Source organism: Triticum urartu, chromosome 7 (genome assembly GCF_003073215.2).
Source record: "Triticum urartu cultivar G1812 chromosome 7, Tu2.1, whole genome shotgun sequence".
Taxonomy (NCBI): Eukaryota; Viridiplantae; Streptophyta; class Magnoliopsida; order Poales; family Poaceae; genus Triticum; species Triticum urartu.
Window position 1 is genome coordinate 442,936,518 of NC_053028.1, and position 26,219 is coordinate 442,962,736.

General features: G+C 46.6%; 2 protein-coding genes across 5 annotated transcripts; one reads left to right on the forward strand and one right to left on the reverse strand.

The window, feature by feature from the left end:
* Positions 1 to 2,932: 2,932 nt before the first annotated feature.
* Positions 2,933 to 6,341, reverse strand: LOC125520750. 4 transcript variants are annotated; one of them, XR_007288806.1, is made up of 8 exons: positions 6,155 to 6,340; positions 4,855 to 5,288; positions 4,188 to 4,354; positions 4,030 to 4,110; positions 3,863 to 3,938; positions 3,693 to 3,782; positions 3,456 to 3,614; positions 3,089 to 3,307 (listed from the first exon to the last, which is right to left on the reverse strand). XR_007288806.1 is itself a non-coding variant. In XM_048685754.1 (7 exons), exons 2-7 carry the CDS (start codon positions 5,270 to 5,272, stop codon positions 3,144 to 3,146), a joined length of 999 nt encoding a protein of 332 aa, XP_048541711.1. In that variant the 5' UTR covers positions 5,273 to 5,288; positions 6,150 to 6,341; the 3' UTR covers positions 2,933 to 3,143. The 4 variants fall into 4 exon arrangements, 3 of the variants coding, with proteins under 3 accessions (XP_048541711.1, XP_048541710.1, XP_048541712.1); XM_048685754.1 differs by lacking the exon at positions 3,456 to 3,614 and having other exon boundaries at positions 2,933 to 3,310; positions 6,150 to 6,341; XM_048685753.1 differs by lacking the exon at positions 3,456 to 3,614 and having other exon boundaries at positions 2,933 to 3,310.
* Positions 6,342 to 21,951: 15,610 nt separating this feature from the next.
* On the forward strand, positions 21,952 to 25,824 carry LOC125521426 (AT-hook motif nuclear-localized protein 1-like). The gene is made up of 5 exons (XM_048686483.1): positions 21,952 to 23,049; positions 23,938 to 24,005; positions 24,593 to 24,724; positions 24,817 to 24,978; positions 25,235 to 25,824. The coding sequence occupies exons 1-5, from the start codon at positions 22,512 to 22,514 to the stop codon at positions 25,529 to 25,531; spliced, it is 1,197 nt and encodes a 398-aa protein (XP_048542440.1). The 5' UTR covers positions 21,952 to 22,511; the 3' UTR covers positions 25,532 to 25,824.
* The last annotated feature ends 395 nt before the right edge of the window (positions 25,825 to 26,219 follow it).

Consider the following 26,219-nt stretch of genomic DNA (forward strand, 5'->3'; position numbering starts at 1 on the left):
CAAAAAATGTGACCTACTGTGACAAACACGTATCATCACGGAAGTGTATTTTTTTTGTAGTGCAGGTTGTTCCATGTTGGAACATGTTTATGTTGGGATATCACAATATCTCTTATTTAATTAATGCATATATACACTTGTAAAGGGTGGAAGGCTCGGCCTTGTGCCTGGTGTATTGTTCCACTCTTGCCGCCTTAGTTACCATCATACCGGTGTTATGTTCTTTGATTTTGCGTCCCTAACACGATGAGGGGTATGGGACCCTCTTGACAGTTCGCTTTGAATAAAACTCCTTCAGCAAGGCCCAACCTTGGTTTTACATTTGCCTAACAACCTATAACCTTCCCTTGGGGTTGCAAACCCAAGGGTCATCTTTATTTTACCCCCCCCCCCGGGCCAATGCTCCTCTGAGTGTTGGTCCGAAACGGGCAGCCTGCTGGGCCACCTCGGGGTAACTTGAGGGTTGGTTTTACTCGTAGCCTGACCTATCCAGTGTGCCCCGAGAACGAGATATGTGCAACTCTTATCGGGATTTGTTGGCACATTCAGGCGGTCTTGCTGGTTTAGTTTTACCATTGTCGAAATGTCTTGTGCACTGGGATTCTGAGCCTGATCGGGTGTCCTGCGATGGAGGATTGTCTCCGCGGATCGTGAGCTTGTGATGGGCTAAGTTGGGACACCCCTGCAGGGTATAAACTTTCGAGAGTCGTGCCTGCGGTTATGTGGTAGATGGGAATTTGTTAATATCCGGTTGTAGAGAACTTGACACTTGACTTAATTAAAATGAATCAACTACGTGTGTGGCCGTGATGGTCTCTTTTCGGCAGAGTCCGGAAAGTGAACACGGTTTGGGTTATGTTTGAACGTAAGTAGTTTCAGGATCACTTCTTGATAACTTCTAGCTTCACGACCGTTGCGTAGCTTCTCATGTTACTCTTATTTGCGTATGTTAGCCGCCATACTTGCTTAGCGCTTGCTGCAGCTCCACCTCATTACCTTATCCTACCCATAAGCTTAAATAGTCTTGATCTCGCGGGTGTGAGATTGCTGAGTCCTCGTGACTCAAGGATACTTCCAAAACAGTTGCAGGTGCTGATGATACCAGTGCAGGTGACGCAACCGAGCTCAAGTGGGAGTTTAATGAAGCTCCTGGTCGTTATTATGTGTCTTTTCCGGATGATCAGTAGTGATGCCCAGTTGAGACGATCGGGGATCTAGCATTTGGGGTTGTCTTCTTTTATTTTGGTTTCATAGTCGGACCTTGATTGTACTCTGGATGATGTATGTTTAACTTGTTATTTGTGTGAAGTGGCGATTATAAGCCAACTCTTTATCCATCTCTTATTCAGTACATGGGATTGTGTGAAGATTACCCTTCTTGCGACAAAACCACCATGCGGTTATGCCTTTAAGTCGTGCCTCGACACGTGTGAGATATAGCCGCATCGTGGGTGTTACAGGAAATAACCACAAGCCACAAGAAAACACAATACTTCAAACAAATGTATACCAATTACTTTGTAGTATAGCAAATATAGGTCGAACTAAACGGGCGAGGCAACGCACGCCATTAATGATATAGTTGAATAGGAAAATTTCAAGAGAAGAGGATAGGGCTACCCATTTTGGAAGCTCTACTTTTGGATTTGAGGAGCCAATTACGACTCAAACCAATTGTGATCAAGCAAAATTTACATTTGATCTTGTGAAGTCCCGTTTGACCAAAGTCAACAACTAATCCAACTTTCCCCAACGCTTTTCTACGCAACCTCCGTTCAGACGACTAACACTATTAAAAACATTAAAGTGTCAATTTTGTCGTGTGTACCCCTTGTGCCATTTATATCTTATGATATACTGCTCCTATATTTAACTTGAAGAACCATTTTGCCTCATGCAATTCTTCCATCAAATGTTCGATGATTGGCACTAAAAATTTGGCAATCATTGTCATGGCGTTGAGGTGTTGATAATCTGTGCATAAGCGCCATGTGACATCTTTCTTCTTGACCAAAATCACAGGAGATGCAAATAGACTGGAGCTACGTTGAATCACCCATGTTTATAGAAGATCCATGACTTGCTTTTCTGTCTCACTCCTGTGTTTTGGCTTGTGCCTATATGGGCGGATGTTCACTAGTCGCCTCTGGCATTAGTGGTATCCTTGTGGTTCTCCGAACACATCTTGAAATTCTTTGATCAAGGCAGCAATCATCGGCATTGGTCGTGCAACCAGGATAAAAGTCTCCTTGTCTTGGCCGTCTTCGGCTAGACATGGCAACGGCAGTGCAAGGACGCTTGTTCTTTTTTAAAGGCGTTGCAGCAGAAGAAGTCAACTTAAGGGGTGTTCGGTAATCCTCCCGCTCTGTGAAATTAGAGAATCTGTGGAGCACCTCCTTCCCCACTCCATGATTTTGAACTGCCGCTCCTCCAGCTCCGGGAGGAGAGTTGTGGAGGGGAAGGAATCCGAACGGGCCCTTAGTCATAGTTGTTTATTTCATCTTGTAATGGCTTAATTGTGGTTGCCTTTATTATGCACTCCGCCTAATAATTACTCCCTCTGTAAATAAAGAAATAAAGAAATACAAAAGCTTTAAGATCACTAAAGTAGTGATCCAAACATTCTTATATTTCTTTTATATTTCTTTACAGAGGGAGTACTACATTTGTCCCATAATAAGATATTCCTACAATCCATATACTCACAATGATGCAAAGCTCTGGGGTTTAGTCTCCTTTTCAAAAAAAATGCAAATGACTAATATGCAACTCAATTATGAGCTGTAATGACATGTAATATCAGGTTACTAAGCATAGTAGATAGTACACCACAAATTGGTGGGATTGCTTTGGAAGATTATTGAATCTCCACATCGAACCCATCCACCATAGTGCCAACATAGTTACTCAACAGTCGTGGAAGATATGATCGTTCTTGTAAACAGAAGTTACATTTTTTATGATTGCGTGCGCATCCATGCTGAAGGGAACAACAATATACATCAACAATAGCAACAGAACCTTTTAAGCTAAGCTGAGTAAAACGTAGACATAGTTTTCTGAATAGCTGCAGTGAGCTAGCGATTCATCCTCTTCCTTTTCTTCAAACCGGGAACACAGTTCTGCCTAAATTCCCGAGGAAATCATGGACGGGGACTGCCCTGGGATGAACCATTCAAAGGGCGCCTCTTCATCCTCGACAAAATGGAGCCACGATATTGTTCGGGTGCTGGAAGAGCAAACATTTCATTGGGTGTTGGAAGTGCAGACATTCCATTATCTTCTTGGATGCCAGGGCTAAGAGTTCCTGCTTTATCAAGAATGTAAGATAACCACTCCAGGGATCAAACTAGCTAGAACACGAAAACAACAGGCATGCAATTCATCAGGTTACTAACGTAGAAAGATAACTTATTTGAAGATAGAGATCTGAACTCAGGGTTAACTTGTCTCACGTGGATAAACTATGTTTGTTAGCTTCTCAGGTCTTTATCAACAAGTCTAATAAAGCTGATGCTTTCATTATCTTGGTATATACATTCATGTAGTCCTGCCATAGTTTTCTATGCATGGGTCAGTTGCAACTTGTTGATGACCTGAACTGCCGTGTTCCTCTGGTTACATGAGTGAGTTTCAAATTTGTCAGTAACCTGAGACATGCAGGAAGATACCAACAGAGAGAAGGGACGTACCACTGTTAAGCATGTTTAATCTGGGATCCCAACCAGGCAGACAAGGCCCTGCATTCCTTTGCCATGATTCCTCAAACCCAGCAAGCTCATCTGCAAGAGAAGAAAAAAATAGTATCAGAAACAACATGAATAAGGGTTCCGGCAACAGAATGACAATAGAGTAGTAAAACCTTCACTCAAGTTCTGCAAAGTTTGCATGGTGTTAACTTTTCCATCGCAGTTCAGTTTTCTAGTCAGTGCATGACCCTGCAGCAACGGAATCATGGCTCTAAATCATTTATCCTTGGTGTAGTCCAAAGAAATAAAGTCATATGTCTGGGTTGTGAAGAAAACACACCTTATTGCCAATGCCACGTGCGATCCTGTGAGTTGCTTTACCACTTGTTGTGTCTGCTTCCTTACTTTCTTCCATTGTAACCTAGAAGACATTGAAGAGACAATCACCACCAGAACTTTGCACCTTAACAGATGACAGCACTGCTGAGAGGGACTTACCCCATCTCCACCACTCCTCCTAGTCGTTGAAGACATATAACATGCCCCATTTGAACCACCATATGTAAGAGTTGAGCTCTGAAACATATAGGTCTGTGGCTGTTGATATGATGTGCCAGCCCTGACATACTCTTTCCCAAATTTCTCATGTCTGGGTCTCTTATTATCTGTTAAAAGTTCTCAGCATTAGTACCCTGCCCTTGTTTTCAGCTGTTTTGTGAATCTTTCTGACATGTAAAAAGCACATATTCTCAACAGTCCTTCGATAAAAGAAAGAGAATCACATCTGAGTGAGGATCCAGGAAACCAATAACATGATAGCAGGCTAGCCTGGCAACAATACCAGCTAGCACTAAATCTTAAATGATAGCAGCAAAAACAAATTGAATTTGAATAGTTCTAATGTATACTACCACAGCTACAGGAATATAGGTTTACTCCAAAACAATCTTGTGGATTCCTGAGTCTATAAAGACAGAATTTGGTACAGAGTTCCAGGCCATATGGGGCATGCACTAAATTGCATAACAAAAAACAGCAACGAGCCATTACCAGTCATATATATTTATCTTCATTCAATCACTTACAGACAAGCTGAAACTAGATTGTGAAAAGTAACATGCAGGCAGCTGGAAAAACTCCTATTAACAGCATAACATAAACCAACCTTGAACTTCATCACCAGAGTCCTCCACATATGGCTCTTTGCTAATCCTTGGATGTTTCATAGAGTTAGTTCTCTTCTTCTCATCATGTTCATTCGCATCTGCACCATCGTCGTCGTCTGAAGGCAACTCCTCAATAATCGGCCCTTTTGGCCTGCTTGGTTCAGGACCTTGCTGCTGGAAGCCTCCTACATTTAGAGCTCTGTGTGGAGGGAACATGCTTGAACCAAAAATGCTTTGCTCAAACAGGCTAGGTCCAATCATAGAACCAGAGGGATTGGTGAAGAAGGGATCATCAAAGGGATTTGACCCACCAAAGAAACTGGACATAAGGTTCCCAGGTGGTACAAAGCCGCCAAAAGCAGGAAAAGGGTCCCCAAAACCAAAGAGACCACCTCTCCCGCCCCTTCCCCTTTGCATCTTGTACTGAAGCTCTCTGCCCAGTTAAAAGGCGTGTGAAATGTAAACAACAATGATATTACTTTTTGGAAAACTAAAATTGTGATACATGATATATGAAATCTGAGCCAAAAAGTTGTACTCAGTACTCAAATCCAGAAATCCAGATCTGTAAGTAGAAGTTAGAACAAAGCATACACTAACACCAATCTAATCTATCAAACATAGCAAGTAGAATTAAGAAATTTACACACCAGGGCCCTACTTCGCAAGCGTCTCTGACAGGATAAATAAATGGCATAAAAGTGTGATCAAGACGCTAATTTCGCTACAGTATTACATAAGGAGTAACAAAAAAGAAGCATCCGATCAAAGATATCAATCCAATATGTTCCATTCCAACCAAATCCCACTGGAATGGCTCAAAGACTGAATACTTCCTCTTGCTCAACTCAATTCAGTAGCACCGCTGCGGTGCAATGTGCTGTACACTTGTATGTTCTTTCGTGTTTAAGCCTACATGTTATGAATGCCACGACGGACAAATCACGCTGCTATTACCTCAACTAGGTCACAGCAGCAGCATCTATTCACCACGAAATAAAACTAAAAGTGAGTTTATATCCCCAACACAAACCCTAGCTCGGATTTTTGTCAGCACGCACGCACCAAAAAAGGCACGCAAAAGACCCAAAAAGACGCCGGGAAATGCCCTGGTTCCCGCCGGCGACGCCCCCGAGCCAGAATAGGATCAAGGCACGGATGGCGAGCAACTACCTAAACAACAGGACAAGTAGCCCAAAACGAGATGAAATCGCCGCGAAAAAACATGGATGAACCCCGAAAATTCAGTGGTGAGGATCGGAAATGACATGTAAGGATTTGGGGCGGAACCAACCGAACCTGAAGCTCCCGACGAGGAGCGAGGGACGGGCGAATGGGCGATCCGATCCGAGTAGGATGCAAGTGTTCCGAGCTCGCGATTTGAGAATTTGGGGAAGAGAAGCGGGGGATTGAGTTGCGCTTGGGCGAGCTACCTCCGTGTGCCGCGTGGTGTCCCGGGAATTCTCTAGACGCGGTTTACTTTTTTTTAGGGCTTCTAGACGCGGTTTACATGGGCTCGGGGCGGGTTAAGGGACTTGTCTCGTTTTACGCTCAGGAAAATGGGACGCGTTGGCCCATCTATTGTCTCGGCCCATCTCATTTACTCACGCACGCGTAACCAAGTCGAGGTTTCTCAAAAATAAATCGAGGTTTCTCAAAAAAAAAAAAAAACGTAACCGAGTCGAGACAAAACCCATGTTTCTTTCTCTCTTTTTTTGCGGGGACGTGTTTCTTTCTCTATTGCAAAAAAACACGTTTCTTTCTCTGCCTAAAAAAAGCATGTTTCTTTCTCAAAGATAACCCCTCCAGAAAAAGAAAAGTGTCAATAGAGTCGTTGGGAAATCTTGCGACTTCCACTGCTGCGGCTAACGGTCACCGGATTCAAAGGAGAACCATATCTTAGAAGATGTTGCAAGCCGATGGAGAATCCCGGCGTCGGTGAGGCATTTATCCTTGTGACTCTTAGAGCCGAGGATCATCCCCGTCCTCCTTCAACCCCGGGGCCATCGTCATCCGTCGACATCCTCGACCAAGTGCTAGATGTCCCGATGTCAAACCACAAACTCAGATTTCGAGCTGGCTTTCCCTCTAGCGTTGCCTGGGACAACAACCATCAACCGAAGACTTAAAACTGCCCACTAGAAGAGTCGTCAAAAGACCAAGCTCACCGGCTCCTTAACTCCACCATGGACGAGAAGGGACTCGAGCTTGGCTATTATTCTTGCATGTGCCACCACTGGTACCGCCAAAAACAACGGCACACCACACACATTACCTTGTGCCGCCGCCTCCAGTGGCATGAGGTCACCACTTCGAGGTTGTAGACTCTCCAATCAAAAGGAGTAGCGAGGACATATTTCTACAAACCCCTCCGCGAAAGACACAGACGAGATAGTGACTGGGGAAGATTTATTCGATGTGACGTTGCTCGCAGTGGCGCCGCCAGGAATGGGCCAGGCCCGAGCCGCCTTCATGCACTGTGATTACTACATGCAACAAAGGGATTGGGCCTCACGCAGTATGCCACAAACCAGGCTGCCTGGGCACTGTCTCTACCATTGGTTGCTCGCAACATCAAAGCTATTACCGTCATATCAAAATATAAGATGTTTTTGTAGGCTAAGATAGTTTGTTGAAAGACTCACCTATCAGATTTGGTGCCACACCGAGCGGTGTGTATAATTATTTGGGGAAAAATCAATAGAAAATAGAGTTATCTGCGTAAATACTGTCTCTCATGACTGAACAGACACAATAATAAGTGACACTGAAATGAACTGAAGTGCGCACCTTTGGTAAACTACTGGACAGACGAACACCACGATCGCGGCCAACTAAGATGGATAGATGCATGCTGCGCACACTCGTGCACGCTGCATGGTGGCCTCATACGATAGGGCCAAACTAGTTAAAGGCTCCAAGGCGACAGGAGCCGTACGTGGTACTAGTAATCTCTTTTGGCATCTCGAGCTTATTCTTTGCCGCCAGTTGGAAGTTGGCATCTCAAAACCCATGGTCGCAAGCATGCACGCGCACCTAGCTAGCCACCTTTACTTCTTATTTTTTCAGTTCAGGATGTGTGCTAGCCACCTGCTGCCAGTTGATAAGTCGGGGTTCCCGCATACAGTTTATCTGACTGGCTGGGGATGTGCCACATTTTAGCAGCTTGTGTGCAGCATGTGTGCCTGCTGGGATTATATTAGCAGGCCGATCGGCCAACCAATATCCGTTTCAAAATACTAGGTGTCGTTGATTTAATATAACTTTGTACTGATTTTATACTAAACCAGCTACATTTATTTTTGGGCAGAGGGAGTATATCATATGGGTAGTGCAAGTTTTGCCTTTTGTGCCCAAAAGAGAAAGCTCGAAAGTTGGTGGAATATGCCATTGCCCACTGCAAGAGAAACCCTATAAATATAGTATACACGGCCAGACAGATGCACGGCAAACTAAAGCAAGTTCAGTGGATAATCTTTAGATAAGCTTACATGCAATATGTAACTGATAGTTGCGGTACTTAGCGAGTAGTGATCAGTAGCTTCACTGGGCAACAGATGTTGCAGCATGCGTAGCTGGTTAGTGCGTTGGAAGTACTGACTGGTGACTACTGAGGCATGCGAAAGAGAATATATCCATTGCATTTTTTATTTCGTTGTTAAGTCTTAGGGTAAAAGCGCTGCTGTAATCTCAACATCAGCATGTGCACCCCAGCCGACCCACTAACCATGCAAAGGGAACACTTGTTAAGCCAGCTGCAAGAATCTTCCCCAACAAATTCTGATGGGTGGATACGATTTGTCTAGCTATGTTACGTACTTACATGTCCCCGGGATCAAGGACGTGCTTACCGATGGTTTAGCGATAACGGCCACTTTTACTAGTGGAGGGAGCGTGATGGTTCTTAGGGGGGGGGGGGGAGTCTGGTCATCTGGTGGCATCCTTTATTCTAATGATCATAATTCCGTTTACAATGTCAGATAGAAAATGCTATGATCCCAATTAACTGTAGATAAAAACTTATAAGTAAACCCAGCCAAATTATGTGCCACTATGTTTGATTCTTGCCGACAGTGCAAGAAAAAGACTGCACAGATGCTTTGCGCTAGTTGGAAACAATTACAGCAAGGATAGCAGGGACTCCAAATTTCGATGTGCTTTAGAACATCCTGTAGAAAATAAGGCATTTTTCACCTCCTCGCTGGTATAAGGTTTCAACAAACTCTCATTCATGTTGTAGTAATGACTCTAACCCTGCTTGAGATCCAACCCCCTATCCAACATGGCACGCCATCTGGGCGGTCAACAAAAGTCAAGGTCAGTCAACACAAGTCAAGGAGGTAGTCGAATCAAGCTCTTGTGGGTCCAAGCAAACCAACCTCGTCAATGAAAGTTCAAACAAACCTTCATGGTCAATAATTCAAAGGAAGAAGACCGTGTAAAAGACCATAGTGACATGCTACAAAAACATCACTCTTCTCATAGTGCCATGCTACAAGATCCCCCCCCCCCCCCCCCCCACACACACACAACGGAAGGGATGCAAAGCTTAAGACCTCCTCTGCATTGTGGGGAGAAAACAAATACCTAGCTAGATTCACATCCTAGCTCCTCATACAATTCAGGAATAATCCAAACACCCATTTTAATCTTTCATTGTTCTATTTAAAGTAACTCTTAGGCCCGAGCTCCTAGATAGCCAGTTATATTTCCAAATATTCACATCATTTTCTCATAAACCCTCCAAATAACTTCATATTTAAGAACCTCTAGACCATACATTATACCTTGCCAAGACGCAGAAGAAGTCTTTGGAGAAGTAGTATTTAAAAGATGTCCATGAGGGTAATATATAACCTTCAGCAATCTGGCACACAACCTACTTGGCCAAAAGGATTTGGTTAAAAAACCTGAGATCCCAAATACCCATTCCTCCACTCCCTTTTGATCTCGCCAATTCGTCCGAGGCTAACCAATGAGTTTTTCTTTGATCTTGCTCATTAGCCCACCAAAAAATTGATAAAACCGAGACAAATCCTCACAAACTCTGCTTATTTGCAAATTTGTTACGAGACCTTTTCAAAAAATATAAATGTGAAATGATGAAAAAAAGATATTGAATGTAGACTATCTTTAGGTAAATTTGTCTCTCATGGTAGATTTGACACAATATTTACCTTAATCTACCTTCTATATTCCAAACTATTAAGTGACATTCTGAGAAGTTTCAGTGTATAAGTAGGCAACCAATCTAGCAAAGAAATAAAGTTCAAACTAAATGCAAACACAAGTAGGAGAAACCAAAAACACTAACAAAACAATTAATGCCTGCCGCTACTTATGTAATCTCATGCTCATTGATTCATATATTGTTTCATATTCTATTCATTTGTTAAGATGCACATCATGATATGAAGGTTAGGAGGTTCATACATGTGCATATGCCTCCAAAATAACCGATGAACTCATTTCTTGTGTTGTATGTGCTTTTGCCACTTGTCAATTGTCTCCGTATTATGAGCCCTCAACTGGGATCAAATTTTGCCTTTTCTAAGCACAAGTTGTGATTAAGCCGTTCCAAATGCTTAGTTAATCATCTTTTTTAGGTTAGTAGAGACGCACTCACCCATCACATGCTTTAACTAAGTACAAAATGCCCTACTTTTGGTTGCTTGCTTGTCCTCCCACAGGATTACAGGTGGTGGAGTACCCATTACCTGAACTCCTTTTCCTTCTCTTGTTAATCATTAGATTATTTGAAGTTAGATGGATAGGTAGGTGGTAGATACATTGGGCTTGGTTGGAGTAAAGCTTGCCATTAGGTCTATCTTAATCAACTAATCCAATTTTTTTGTGATGTCTTGCTTTCATGGACTGTTCAGTATTGACTCTAAACTAGTGCTCCTAATTGCTCATATCATTTAGAAATGTTTCCATCCTAATCGAGCATAAGAAACTTTTATTCTTTCCGCTACTAAATTCATATCTTTTTCCATGCTTATCTTGCAGGAAAATGAAAGGTTTTGTACACTATATAATAATATGTTTGTTTTCATGAATAAAGCAAATATATGAAAGGTTGATTTCTGTTGAGCTGTCCAAGATTGACTTTTTTGTGCGTGATTACGTGCATAGTTAGCTACTATAATGCATCTTAAGTATACTAAATCAGTAGTAGTAAACTACTACCTCCTTCTGAATTATAAGATGTTTTGGATATTTTAATATGGACTACATACAGACTAAAATGATTGAACATACACATTAAAACACATCTATATACATCCGATTTGGAATATCTTGCAGGTGTGGTGGTGTGGTTATGAGATATCCGTCCATGACCACTCTGCTGCACCTTCCTCTCTGTGCGCTTTGCTTGCTCCAAAATATCTTGTAGAGTGTTATAGGAAAACATCTTCACAAAATCTGATATTTCACTGTTGAGACCATGCAGAAATCTTGCCATCTTTGACTCCTCATCTTCATGAATACGAGCACGAACGAGCAGTAATTCCATCTCTTTATAGTACTCATCCACCGTGCGCGTGCCCTGTCTGAGGCGTTGCAATATGTTTCGGAGATCTCTTTGATATTGTGAAGGAACAAACCTTCGCCTCATGGCTTGTTTCATCTCTTCCCAAGTGTCCATGTGGTCACGGCCTAGCAGCAGTTGATTCCACCAAGTGAGTGCATAACTAGAAAACTCAACACAAGCAAGGTTTACTCTCTTCGGATCAGTAAGATTATGGATACGAAAAAGCTGATCACACTGCTCTTCCCAATCAAAATATGCATCGGGGTCTTCCTTTCCCGTGAACTTGCGGACGTGCAACTTGATTTTTGCTATGTCATCTCGACCATCTCGATCATGACGTTCTGCACGACGCCCATCTTCAGCAGCACGACGGTATGGGACACCATCATAATCATCAAAATCATCTCCATGACCACGAGCAACACGCTCATGAGGGTCATAGTAGTGCCCACGAGGACCATGGCCTTGCCCTCGAAGTTGTCCTCCTCGCTGCCCTCCATGAGCAGCAGCACCAAGCCCACGGGCAGCAGCCTCATGTCCACCATAGTTGTTGTTATCATCATCCAAGGCACCATCAACAGCAGCATGCACGGAATTCTCACCGCCAACTTCCTCAAGTGGGTCAATAGGGTGTTGTTGGTGTCGAACCCTATCGCCACCTGTTGGAGGTCGCTCGTGAAACATCCTTCCAAGGTCTCGAACCTATTCCATAATTCCTGAAAATCAGCACGTGTGACCGGGGCATCTTCTTCCTCATGGTTTTCTTCATGAACACTCGATTTAGATCCTGCCATGTTAGTAAGGCCAACAGTGCAATAGGATAATTTTGTGGAATCACACAACCTCACCTCTTACTCACCAAAGTTCTTATGAGTTCACATCAGATTGTGCTTCTCCCAGATGTGTTAAAGCGATTGAAAGACAGGGATCAAAGAACTAGCTTCGGTCTTTGATGGAGCTCGGTGGGGTAAAAAAGGGGGCTTGTGCTGAAATCAAGTTGATGCAAACAAAGAAAATATGGGAATAGATCTGCTGCACCTTTGCATCAAGATTGAAAAACACACAACACACAAGCTTCTGAAATTTTCTACCAAGCTGAAATTTAAGATCTTACACAACACTTTCTTTTTCTCTCTTGACTTTTTTTGCCACCCCTTGTTTCTCTCTTTGATTCTTTTTTTGCCACTCTTTTTTCTCTTTCTTTTTCCAAAGCACAACAATCAAATCTGAAAGCAATTACAAAGATGAACTTGGTGCATATCTAAAAGATGAAGAACATGCAAGGTGTGAAACAACAAGATCTCAGCACCAACAAGGCTTGGGTTTATTTTTGGTGGGGCTTTGGACTTCTAGAACAGAAAATATAGCATGAAAAACACTCGATCTAAAGGGATGATAGCAAGATAAACTTGGATAACAGATCCTACCGTGTCAAGGAAGGCTCTGATGCCAGATGATAGGTGGGAACTCGATGAGCGAGTTCACGCCCGAGGGTGGCCCGATCTTCACGTCGTAGGATCGAATCGGGAGGGATAACTAGCTACAAGCAGCCGGGATAACTAGCTTTATACCTGCCAAGGTTGGATGCAACCCGTACGTTGGGGATGGCTGGCCGAAGCTATAAGAACTCCAACCCGCTGTCCGAACAATCGCAGAACCACAAACCAAGACTGACCCACACAAAACGATCGGAACCGTAGAGCACGAACTAGGGGGAACCAGAGGCTCCTTCTCGCGAATCCGAATGATCTCTCGGATCTCTCTAGCAGTCTTGCTACATAAGCTTGTAGCTGAATGGTTTGACAAGAGGTTCCTCTAAAGGATGGGGAGATGGGGTTTTATAGCAGGGACAACCCCCCTTGGCTAGGTGTGAAAATGGTTTCAAAAGTAAACAGGTTTGCATGACTTTCTTAGGGGAATAAGCAGTCAACTTTGAGAGTTGTTGGAGAGCTCCTCGAAAATTCGCGAAGCCTTGACAGCCTGGACACCTTCCACAAGAATGACTACAAATTTTGACTCACAACTCCAAATGATGTGAGGTTTTTTGCATTGGAAAAAAATTAGATGTAGCTTCTGTTGATGCACTCCTATAGCCCCGTCTCTCCACCACATGGGTGTGGCACACCAAAATATTAGAGGTAAAAACTGACAACATCAGCTTCACTTGAAACTTGTCTTCTCCAAACTTGTTTCTCCAAACCGGTTGCTTCAAGAGCTCATAGGTTGTTGGGTTTCTTCCATGTGATACCTAAGTTCAAACAACAACAATGGGGATGAAATCATAGTTGTGTCATCAAGGTTACAAGGTAAACTTAAGTTAGCGTTCACCTGGTCACTTATTAGTTTGGCGCGACTTCTTGTGATTGGACCTATAATTGTTGAAGACTTGTAGATGGTTGTGGTGTCCTCATCACTATATGGGCCTAATGGGCCAAGAGTTGGACAGACCAGCCCCAAAAGAGGCTGGTGCACCCCCTATAGGCCAAATAGGAGGAGAAGGAAAGGAAGGGAAGGGAGAAGGAAAGGGGAGGAGTCGGCCTCCCCCTTTCCTTCCCCTCCCCCTCTCTTTCCTTCCCCCTTCGATGGATATGGAAGGGGGGAGGCCTACTTGGAGGAGGCGCCCAAGTAGGATTACTCCTACTTGGCGCGCCCCTTGTAGCCCCTCTCCCTCTCTCACCGATATCCCCTCTCTCTCTCCCTCTCCCTCTCCCACCTACTTGGGGGGGGGGCACCGCTAGAACACACAACATTGATTCCTAGCCGTGTGCGGTGCCCCCCTCCATAGTTTACGCCTCCGATCATATTCACGTACTGCTTAGGCGAAGCCCTGTGTGGATCACTTCACCATCACCGTCACCACGCCGTCGTGCTGATAGAACTCTCTCTCGACACTTTGCTGGATCAAGAGTTCGAGGGACGCCATCGACCTGAACATGTGCAGAACTTGGAGATGTCGTACGTTCGGTATTTGATCGGTCGGAACGAGAAAAAGTTTGACTACATCAACTACGTTGTCAAACGCTTCCGCTTTCGGTCTACGAGGGTACATGGACACACACTCCTCCTCTCGTTGTTATGCATCTCCTAGATTGATCTTGCATGAGCATAGGATTTTTTTTTGAAATTGCACGCTACGTTCCCCTACATGAACAGGCGTTCCAATCACAAGTTGGGCTTCAAATATTTTGGGTCTTATCAGGCTTTGTCTAAAAGTGAGGGATATGTCTTATTGTTTGGACTTGCCTGCTACCAACAAGATTCACCTAGTCGTCCATGTTTAACTCCTTAAACCCACCAAAGCACCGGAGTCTGAAAGTACTGATGCCTGATGGTATATCTCTTCAATGCATTACATCTTACATCAAAGGGCCTCATCTAGCTAAACTCTTGCAGTCAAGACAATGCATTTCAGCGGTGGCACGAGGAAGCAATACAAGATTGCGTGGAGCGGCCTACCATTGTTAATTGCTACCTAGGAATGGTCCAACGTCCTTTAGGAAATGCCACCAGCTTTAGGGCAAGCCGTGTTTCAAGGAGTTGCGGCTACACAGGACACCCGACCCATACGAGTGGCCCATGTAATGTGTGCAATGCGAGTGTGTCCGGATTAAATAGCCGTTGGTAGCGTCATGAGAGGACTATGTATGAATTGTAAACACTTTTCCCTAGCTCCCAATTCAGGACTTTTTTAACCCCCCCTCCCCACGCCACTCTCTCTATGTTCTACGAACCAAACCCTAGCGTGACGCCGAGGAGAGCACCGGGTTGGTTACAACCTACGACCACAAAATGCACACATCAAACCACCTCTATGTCAGTCCCTAGCCAATTGGCCGACCCACAAGGTTAGGAGTTGTAGCTAGCAACAACAAGGCAGCGCTCAGCTTGGTGGCTTCTCCGATCCCCCCCTCTAAATTTCCTCAGGTCACCTTGATTTGGCCCAATTTTCTTTCACGAGCAAAAATAATCCTTTGAAGTTTTGTTGCTTACATGTTACTAGCTCACAACAAAGGCTATTTTAGCAGGACGTAGAGTTTCTGAGCCGAGCTAAAATGAGCTCGGGTGAATAGTAAAAAAAACGATTTTCTAATAAGAAATCTATTTTTTTTCCTGTCAAACATTGACAAAAGTTCCAGGTGCTGCAAAAATTCGTCATGAGATCACATTTCTAGAAGGCGTGGCAAAAAAAATTAGTACTCTAAAAATGCTACTTTCAAAAGCATTTTGGAGCATTGAATTTGTTTTTTTTGCTACGCCTTGCAGGAATGTGATTCCATGACGATTTTTTGCAAGCACCTGAAACTTTTGTCACAAAAAAAGTTCAAATTTTTTTGATTTTACTGTTCACCTCATTTAAGCTCGGGAGGAGAAGGACACTTTCGATTTCAGTATTTTTACAGTAACTCCGCGCAACCTTGCCTGATGGTAAAATGGTGTGGCTTATTTTGTTTTGAAGTATAGCTCATAACGATGAGAACAAAATGTGCTGAGTAGTGTATACACATTGGATCATCTTGTGATCAGTGAGAACAAAATGTACTGAGTACTGACTATGTTTACAAAAATATACAATATATACGGTTGAGATTATTTTTCTTTTGCGTGTGTGCTGAAGTTTGGCTTGACCAGTGCAGTCTTTTCTTTGTAGCCCCCTCACCGTCACTTCACCGTAAACTGCGGAGTCTAAACATTTCAAACTAACCGGAGCTGCTATAATTGTTGACTGTATACTCCACCATGTCTGTCACGGTTCCAACTTCCAAGCGAGCTATAGCCAAATTAAGCCCGAGCACGGTGTAAGAGCATTAATAGTAGTACCTTTAAACCCTCAAACCCTTAAAAATAATCACTTTTTTTCGGGTTGCAACAAAAAAACGCAAGGACTAGAATCCCTAAACTCTCAAACTCTCAAAAAAATAAAATAAGGATCCAATCCTCAAACCCAATTTCAAACTGTAGAAGTGAGGGTTGGAGGGGGGCGCTCGACCCCAGCCCGCACTCCCTTCCCCCATCGCGCGGGAGGGAAGTTTCCCGTCCCCAACCTCCCGCCTCCTCCCTCCCAAGCCGCCGGCCGTCGCCCGCCGCCAATCCGGCCGGCCTCCCCTTGCCGCCGCCGCCGTTCCGCCCCTGCGCCACACTCCCCGCCGCCGGATCCGCCGTTCCCCGCCGCCTCCCGCCCCGCGCCCCGGCCCCCGGCCGCCCCGTCCCCCGGCCTCCCGCCCCGCCGCCTCCTGCCCCGGCGTCTCGCCCTGCCATCTCCCGCCCCGCCGCGCCCCGCCCCCCGGCCGCCCACCTCAGCCGTCGTTCCCCACCCCCCGCCCCCCAGTCGGCTCCCGCCCCCCAGCGGCCAGAGGCAGGCCGGCCTCAGGCCTCCTCGAGCCGCCGCGCCAGAGGCCAGGCGAGCCAGAGGCAGCCGCGCCGCCGCCCCGAGCTCCCCGCAGGTATGCTTCCTTTTCTTTCTTTTTGTTTTATTTTTTTCCTTTTTGATTCATTGTTGGCACTCACAATTTATTGTTTGTTGTATTGTGTAGATGGAGGTGAACAACAACGACATGGACTCGTTGTCCGATTCATCGGGTTGGTCATCATCCGACGATTCGGACATCGACGAGTTGTTGCAAGACGACGACGTCGAGATGATGAGCCTCCTCATCGACGTGCAATCATTTGAAAACCGCGTGAAGCTGATGGATCAGAGGAGAGGGTCGAAGATGGGGCGAGTCACCATCTACCGGAACCGCGCTCTCGGACACGAGCATTTGATGGAAGACTACTTCACGGAGTTACCTACATACCCTCCTCGTCTCTTCCGCAGAAGGTACCGAATGCGGCGTAGTTTGTTTGTGAAGATTGTCACTGATTGTGAGGCCGCCTCCTATTACTTTAAACGTCGTAGATCCGCCGCCGGTATCATGGGGTTTAGTGCATATCAAAAGATATCAGCGGCAATGCGGGTACTCGCTTATGGCATACCGGCGGATTATACCGACGAGTATCTTCGCATTGGGCAAGATACAACCACGTAGTCAGTCCGTAGGTTTGCCAAGTTGGTCATCCGGTTGTACGGTGAGCAGTATCTTCGGGCACCAAACGAGGAAAATACAAAGAGATTAATGGAAATGAATGAAAAAAGGGGATGGCCGGGGATGCTAGGTAGTCTTGATTGCATGCATTGGAGGTGGAAAAATTGCCCAAAGGCATGGCACGAAATGTATTGCGGTAAAAGCCGTGATGCTACCATTGTGCTTGAGGCCGTAGCATCTCAGGACACATGGATTTGGCATGTATTCTTTGGGTTGCCGGGATGATCTAACAGAGCACCACTGGCAGTTGGATGGGCGGCGCATTGGCCCATGATGTATCTTTGTTTTACTTTTCTATGTCCTATTTGATTCGAACAATTAGTGTAATTTGCTCAAATATTGTTGTAATAATTTGAATGATTATTGTTTTATTCGATGTTGTAATAATAACTAGAATGATTATTGTTTTATGTCAAATGTGATGGAATTTGTGATATGTCATATGATGAAATATGATGAAATGTGTGATATATGAAATGACAGTTTTAAAGGTTGGGGTTGAGGCAAAGACTAGAACCCTCAAATCCGACCCTTAAAGCAGTTTAAGGGTTAGGTTTGAGGGTTCTAGTCTTTGTCTCTGTTTTTCAATCCTTAAAAGTGTTAAAAAGTGACACTTCTCAACCTTTAAAACTGCTATAAAGGTTTAAGGGTTTGAGGGTTCTAGTAATGCTCTAATGATATGGCCCTTGTTTTGACCACCGACCGCTGCAGCATGAAGATGCAGTCCAAAAGAGCTATGCCAGCTTCCCGTTGGATCACGCACGCAGGCGCAGGTGATCGGTAGGCGGTAGCCTAATCTCAAGCCTATCCACATTCGCCTCTGTTCCACTTCCACACGAATGCTGCATGCATGTGCGCGCAGTGCCGCTGTTTTGTTCAGCTTTATTTCGACACGTTACGACCAAGAAAAGGAACAAAAGCGAAAGCAGAAGCAGAAGCAGAAGCAGGGAGGAATACACTAGAGACTACACAACCATACTCCCGCTGGACGGAAAAGAAAAGAAAAGAAAAGCATTTTGTTGCTGCCGCCGGTTTCCTCCTATTTGTTCTTTTCTTGTTGGTGTTTAATCCCTTTTTGGTCAGAAATAGAGCTGGACGCTATGTATAGATTAACGGCGGCCATGTTACTTTACTTAGTGGAGGGTTTGGCGGGTGCGTAAGCTTTCATTATTTTAGTTACTAATTTGGTCGGGCTGTCTGGTAGAGTATGTGTTTGGTTTTGGACTAGAGCGGGACATGTCTTCACTTCTGAAACTACTACCAAACAATTTTTAATATGCATATGCAGCTATAGGTTAATAAGCGATGATGTGACCCAAATGTTTATGCAATTAGTACTACTCTATTCTCAAACGGTGGCTTGAACCTGAAGTCCGGACACGAGAAGCCTAAATGGAACAAACAAATGGGCGTTATATTTTATGCGCCAAAACAAATGAAGGGGCATCTACACTACGGAGGACATCGTATTATGTAGCTCAAAAATTCCAAAAAAAGGAATTATTATGTACTGGCTCTCTGGTTGTTGTACATAGTTTCTTCTTTGATGCATATAGGAGTATATAAATTTTGGATGTGGTCGACTTCAACCCAGAAGAGCAGCTCTCAGGATCATCACACTATAGAATTTCCAAGAGATAGCACTAGTACTTGGGGAAAAACTTTTGCTCAAGGGGAGTATGCATGTTTCTTCATTTCATTTCGTTTCGGACAAGACTAGCCGTTGAAAAACACTACTGTACACCAGAAGAAAGAGCATCGCCCCCTTCAAGCTCCTCCACCTCGTTGGCCGATGCAGTCGAGCTCGTGTGCCTCCCGGCCGGCGGCCGCTCCGACCTCGCCGCCTGCTGCCCCACCTCGGTCAGTCATAGTAGAGCGAAAGAGGATGAGGGTCTGCTCTCGCGTCCTCGCGCAGGACGGGTGAGCGCGCCCGCGCCGGCGGCGCCGCCCCGATCTACCTCCTCCGGCATCCCCTACTCCCGCCGCGACCGGATTTGGGATCTCCACCGCGTCCTCTCTCCATCGCCCCCCCTTCAAGCTCCTCCACCTCGCTGGCCGATGCAGTCGAGCTCGTGTGCCTCCCGGCCGGCGGCCGCTCCGACCTCGCCGCCTACTGCACCAGCTCTCGCCGCTCAGCTTGCCGCCGCAGCACTCGCCCTCCGCAGGGCGGGCCCGGCCATCCGAGGCCACCTCCGAAAGGCCGCGATGACAGCGGCCACTCCGGCACCACCGGCGGCCGCTCCGACCTCGCCGCCCACTGCCCCAGCTCCTGCCGCTCTGCTTGCCGCGGCAGCCCTCGCCCCGACCATCCGAGGCCACCTCCAGAAGCCAGCAATGACGGCGACCACTCCAGCACCATTGGCCACCGGCGCCTCCGTCGGCCCTGTTCAGACTGTTATGGCAACTGAAGCTTCGTTGCGCCCCTCTTGCGGGCAGGTGCGTGCCTCCATCTAGTTGGATGGGGGGTTGGAGGTCGTCGTCACTGCTAGTGCGGGCTCCGACCTGGACCTCGGGACATTGCTGCCTTCACCGGCGGGTGAGGCCCCTGCAGCCCCTCCTGGGTTCCTGTGGGTTGGAATGTCCGCTGATGCCACCGACGACGACACCGATGAGGAGGAGTTGGCACCGCAGACGCCGCGGGCTGCCCCAGTGGCGTGTGTGGAGCCTGATGCGAGGGTGTGCGGGGACCGACAAAAGGTGGCGCCTCCTGTGCGTCCGGCCTATGGAGATTGGCGAGGATGTTTCGACCGTGAGGCGACGCCGGCAATTCCTGAGTGTCACACTCCATACGGGAATGTGTTGGAGGGCTGGCAGCTCGTCTCAAGAAGGCGGCACCCGACTTCCGCCGCTTTCTGCCGCCCTGCTGTCAATATGAGGCGCCCGCCTTCGGCATGGCTGAGAGATAGGTGTTTTCGGTGCCTCTGTCGAGGTCATCGCGCACACTCTTGCAGGGATCCTATCCGATGCATGGACTGTCTTCGATCCGGTCACATCGCCCGCTTTTGCCGTGCAAGGAAGCCTGTTCACCAAACTTCGCCGCGCCAATGTCCTGCTCCATCGCCTGCACCCACCAGTGAAGGCACCACATCAGATGTGTCGTTCCAGCCTGTCTTGACTGTGCAATCCGGATTGGCCGAGGAGACCGAGTTGCTTCTTGACTGCCTTGCGCGAGTTGAGAGTGTTTTAGGGAGAGCGGAGGCCGCCCTCGCCAAACTTGAGGTTGTGCCAGTTGTGTCTCCGCTGCCTGAGCTTCAGATTGGATCTTCAGTTGGGGAGGAAGCAAGCCTCTATGGACATTTCTCCCCTCGTGCTACTTCATGTCTGTCGTCGAGGCCTGTGTCGTTGTCTGTCTCTGGGAGTGTAGTCATCGACGAGGTTGTGACTCCAGTGCTACAGATTATGCCCGAGCTATAGGAGCGTTGTGGCGAGCCCACTTCACCTCTTTCAATGGTGCTTCCGAAGGAGATGGGGCATGTGATGTCTGTGGGTGACGAGGTTGATGAGGTAGGTGATTTGGCACCTAATTTTGAGGCGCAACTACAGGGTTCACCTCTGCCATGTGGGCAACTGGAGGCACGAAAGTCCATCGTGTCAGTGGTACCCGTGGCTGATAATGTTCTGGTGGTGGTGTCTATGAGGAACAAGGTCGCGTCTGTCGGTGCCGAGGTTGATGAGGTAGGTGCTCTGGCACCTCATTCTAAGGCGCTGAAGTCCATCCGCCCGCCTGTCTTTGACCGTGAAGATATGCTGGCACGTATTGACGAGGCGGTCTTCAGGAAGAAGCTTGGCGGCTTGCTCGCCTCCTTGGAGGCAGCTAGCCCTGGGTCTGGCAAGACGATTGCTTGCCTTCTAGTGGAGGAATCTTCTACGTGAAAAATCAAGAAGGTGAAGAGGCTCTCAGGAGCATTGGCAAGAAGAGTGACGCCCTTGGTATGGCGTTCGTGGCTGCTTAATGGATGATTCTCAGTCTCTTCGACCACCATCTCGGATTGGCTCGTCTCCGTGAATTTGGTGTCGTTCGTTGTCTTCAACCTTGGTTTCGTTGGGTGTTTCTTTACGACGTAGAAGTGTGAGGGATTATGGTTGTCAGGTTGATCATGGGGTTAGGGGTTTCTTTCTTAGTGAGTAGTCCGCATGTGGTCTATATGTATCGGTTTTTGCCCGGTTTTTTGTTAATTAACTGAACAATTCTCTTTTTCTTAATTAATCGATGAGGCAAATCGTTTGCCTCTGTTTCAAAAAAAAAAGCTGCTTCCACACGGACCAGTTGAGCTCAGCTTCCCCTTTCACTCCACTGTAGAGTCTGTCCCCTTTGACTCGCCGGAGCCCCGCACGCAACGACAAGCCAGCCGCCGATGACCAGCCCACACCCACAGTGGCACACCCGTAAATTCCCCCCCAAAACCACGCCCTTCCCCCGCCCCTAATCCCGCATTTAGCATTTTATCCGTTTAAACGCGTAGAGCCAAACATTTTCCACTTCCCGTTCTGCCCCTCCCTCCCGAACGGCATTTTTCGAATTCCGCATTGAAAACTCGGCCCTGGGGCGTACAGCGACAATTTCGCGTCCGATTTCTTTATTATTGTTATCGCCCCCCGGACGCGGCACTAATTTAATGCCCCGATAATTTTGTTTATTTTTCCTTTTTTAATCGGTTTTTTGTATCACGCTCTCCCCTCCCCTCCCCTTTTTTGCTTTTAGTTTTGCCTTTTTATTTCCTGCGTCTCCTCCCCTTTTGTTTTGCATTCCGGCCTCGCTCGCCCGCTCGCTCGCTCCCGGTTTCTTCCTCCTCTCGCCTCCCGGCTGCGGCGCAGGGATTCTGTCTTGTTTTTGGTTCCTGGGATTTGTGGATTTTTCGCTTTATTTTTGCGGGCTTTTTTCCCGGTGTTTTAATTTTTTTCTGGGGATTTTTGGGGGCGGGTTTTAAGGAGGGAGCCGGAGGTGGTGCGAGATGGGGTCGGTGCGTGGGAGCTCTAATGGCGGGAGCTCGTGTCGGAAGCCCTAGTTGGAGCTGCTTCTGTGTCGAGTGCTGCGCGCATGGAGGCCAATCCAGGGGAAGCGAGCTCTCCGACCGCAACTGCGCCTGCGGCTGCACCGGTAGCGGCAGCGGCGGTGGCGGTGGTGCCGGAGGCTACGGTGAGCTTTCAGTCACCGGCATCTGCGCCGCCTCCGACAGCTTCACATGCACCTGCACCGTCTCCGGTGGAGATGGTTAGCTCGAGCGGCCTGTTTGTGCCGCCGGGTATGATGACGGCGATGGTGGCGGCCGCAGGGAGAGGGGCTCTGTCCGCGGGGCCGTTGGTCAAGGTGGGGAAGAAGCGGGGGAGGCCGAGGAAGTACGGGCCGGACGGGAGCCTGATCCAGCCGTTGAACGCCACGCCGATCTCCGCCTCGGCTCCGATGTCGGCCGCCGTCGCGGCGGGGCAGTACACGCCTGCGGCCGCGGTTGGCGCCGCCATGAAGCGCGGGAGGGGCCGGCCCCTCGACTTCGCCGCCGCGGCGGCCAAGCCGTACCACCACCAGCTGCACCAGCCGCCGCCGCAGCAGCAGTTCGGTTTCCACTTCAGCTCCATTGGTTGGTATCCTTCTCGTGCTCCCTTCTCTTCCCCACCCCCCAAAAATGTTCAGAAAAATCTAGGAGCATAACACTTCTAATTTTTGCCGCAATCCACAAATCCTCCATGGAAAAAATAAAACTGGATTATTTCCTGAAAATTCCGCAGATTAGGTCTCAGAAATTATGATACTAATAATAGATGGTGGCTGCAAGGGGCAAATGGCAGAAGTCGTGCGTCACTCCGTAGTTCGTTCCTTGTCATGGCACTGTCTGTGTCTGTCCCTCTCTTATCCGAATATTTCTTGTCTCCTCGCCACGCCTCCATCCATGATCAGGTCCACGGTCATACAAGATTCGAAGCTCTGGGAGCAAGTAGGGGCCAGGTGGAGGCATATCCTTACTGAATCCTTAGGGCCTCTTTGCTGTTCTCTTCTTTTCTCTGGTGGGGTTCTTGCCGCCGTGGGGGAGGCATGGTGGCATGGTGATGCTGCTGCTGGTGTTTACAGATTCTGGAGCCAAATACGGAGATGGATCATAACAAGATCCCCACAGTTAGGATGGAGGTTCTCCTCCCTTGGTAGCCCCAGTCATCGCTGCCTCTGCCGTGATGACAACGCGCAACGGCAATGTATAATTGTCCCGGCTCCTGTCCGACCTGGTTTGTGAGTCTGCTAGTTCAATTGGGAATGGTTGGGGTGAAACAGTTTTGTCAAGCGTCATGAATCTGTAGCATAACATACAAGGATTCGGCGTAAAATGATTAATGGTTACTTATGTTTGCATTGAATGGGCTACTGGATCACCTGTTTTCTGCAAACAGATGATCTTAGGCCACCTGGAACTTTCACTTCGCTTTGTCATATTCTGGTGTCAGTTCAGTCTGTTAACCGCAGCATGTGCTTGTAGGTGACATGGTGGCTTGTTCTGCTGGTGGGAATTTCACTCCTCATATCATCACTGTTGCTCCTGGTGAGGTATGATTCCAATGCTTCCTTTTAAGTCATGGCTTGTAGCTTACATTGGATGTTTTTCAGCCTGGTCAACTTGTATGCATTCTTGTCCGCAAAGCTATTCTGACTAGCATGCATTTTATCTGATCTTAAAACTTTTTTTTTGAGAAGCACAGATTACAATGTAGACGCACGCACACACTCACACCACCACACACACACACACGCACTCACACAGCACCTACTGAAGACCGGGTCGAAGTCACTGAAAAAATAATTTCAGTAATTGGTTCTCATCTTAACCATCCAGCACTAGTTGGTTCTCATCTTGAAACTTAATTTGAAAGAGCAAATATGCTGCTCTATCTCAAAAGGCTTTGCCAGATTTTGAAACTACTGTTATACATAGTACAATATACATCTGATAGACTAGTATTATCCATGAATTGTGTTTTTACCTTTAGACTTGTCTCTCCCAAATTTGATTACTTATACTTCTGCATGTTTAACCATTGCTACTCTTACCAATCCCTGGATAACTACCAAATAAAGTGTTTTTTATGAAGAGCTTAATTATCAGTGGTGCTGATAGTTGTTGCATGTTGATTCAGGATGTGACGATGAAGGTTATATCATTTTCTCAACAAGGACCGCGAGCTATTTGTATTCTCTCTGCTAACGGTGTGATATCAAATGTTACACTTCGTCAACCCGACTCCTCTGGCGGCACGTTAACTTATGAGGTGTGTTCATTCACTCTAATGCACGTAATACCTTATTACGAAGCTATTTCGCCTGCATGTGTAAAGACTCAGCCCTCCTATTTTGTCTGTAGGGACGCTTTGAGTTGCTGTCCTTGTCTGGTTCCTTCATGCCAACTGAAAACAGTGGCGCACGAAGTCGGTCAGGTGGAATGAGTGTTTCTCTTGCCAGCCCAGATGGTCGTGTTGTCGGTGGTGGAGTTGCTGGCCTTCTGGTAGCGGCTAGTCCTGTTCAGGTGCTGCTACTTATCTATCATAATGATTTGAACACCTATGAATTTGGTCTGTATACTAAATCAAATTCTCCGCTTATCTTGATATATACAAGTAACATTTCGGGCTCTAAAAAAAAGTAACATTTCGGTAAAAAAGGTCGATTTTCATGGCATTTGACCATTCGATTTTCATTTATCAGCAAGATGGTCAAATGTGTAATAGTAGTTGTATATCTCCTGCAAAACGTAACTAAACATCATTGAATCTGATTGCCAGATTGTCGTGGGAAGCTTCCTGCCAAGCTATCCGATGGAACCGAAGCAGAAGAAGGCGAGGGTGGTCGCGGCACCAATCCTTAGCCAGGCACCCCCTGCTGTTCAGCTCTCTAGTGCGGATACGCACAGCAGCGAGCAAGGGCAGCACAGCTCGGCCGCCCCAAGAATGAACGTCGTAACTTCTTCAGCGTACAGCGCAGACCAGAACTGGGCATCCACCGTTGTTCAGTCGGCTCGTGCCGAGGCACCAAGAAGCGCATCGTCGGGCGATCTGAACCTCACTGCCTCTGGATCCTGAAGCCCATCGAGCCAAACCCGAGGAATTCATCCACAGAGTCTCTGTGTGGTGCATTTCCTTTCTGACATGTAAAAGATGTATCCACTAGGTTGGTTTTCAAAAACCCCACTAGGTTTTCTGTCGGGCAGCTCAAGAGTCTAACTGCATTTGCTGTAGCTATGTGACGTTAGTACCTGTCGATCTTGTTGGACATTGTGTAGCTACACTTCTATTGTTAGTGTGTCTTAGCCTCTTAGGCCTACTTCATCTGTTGGATTACATGGATTAATTTTGAGTTAGAGTTTTTCTCACAACTGTTCTTGCTGTGCTAGTGTCTCCTTTCGCTGATCATGATTCGCCAATCAATCTGAAGTTGCTTTAGTACTACTAAGGCTTCATTTACCAAACCGGTGACACATGCTCATGTTGAAATTGTGTTTTGGAAGCTTTGCGAGAAACATCATGTTGATCAATGTATTTATTGTCAAGAATACGTAAGTATGGCGTTTTGGAAAAATTCAAACTTCTCCGTTTCAAAAAAATCTTAAAAAAATGTACAAGCATATAAGGATGTGATGTGTATGTGTTAAATTTCAGGACGAGGTACCCTGAAATGTGAGCTGCGAAAAGAAAATAAATCATGGACTTCTCTTTCGAGAAAAAAAATCATGGACTTTGAGAATGAGTAGTGCGTGTACTGAAAAGCCAT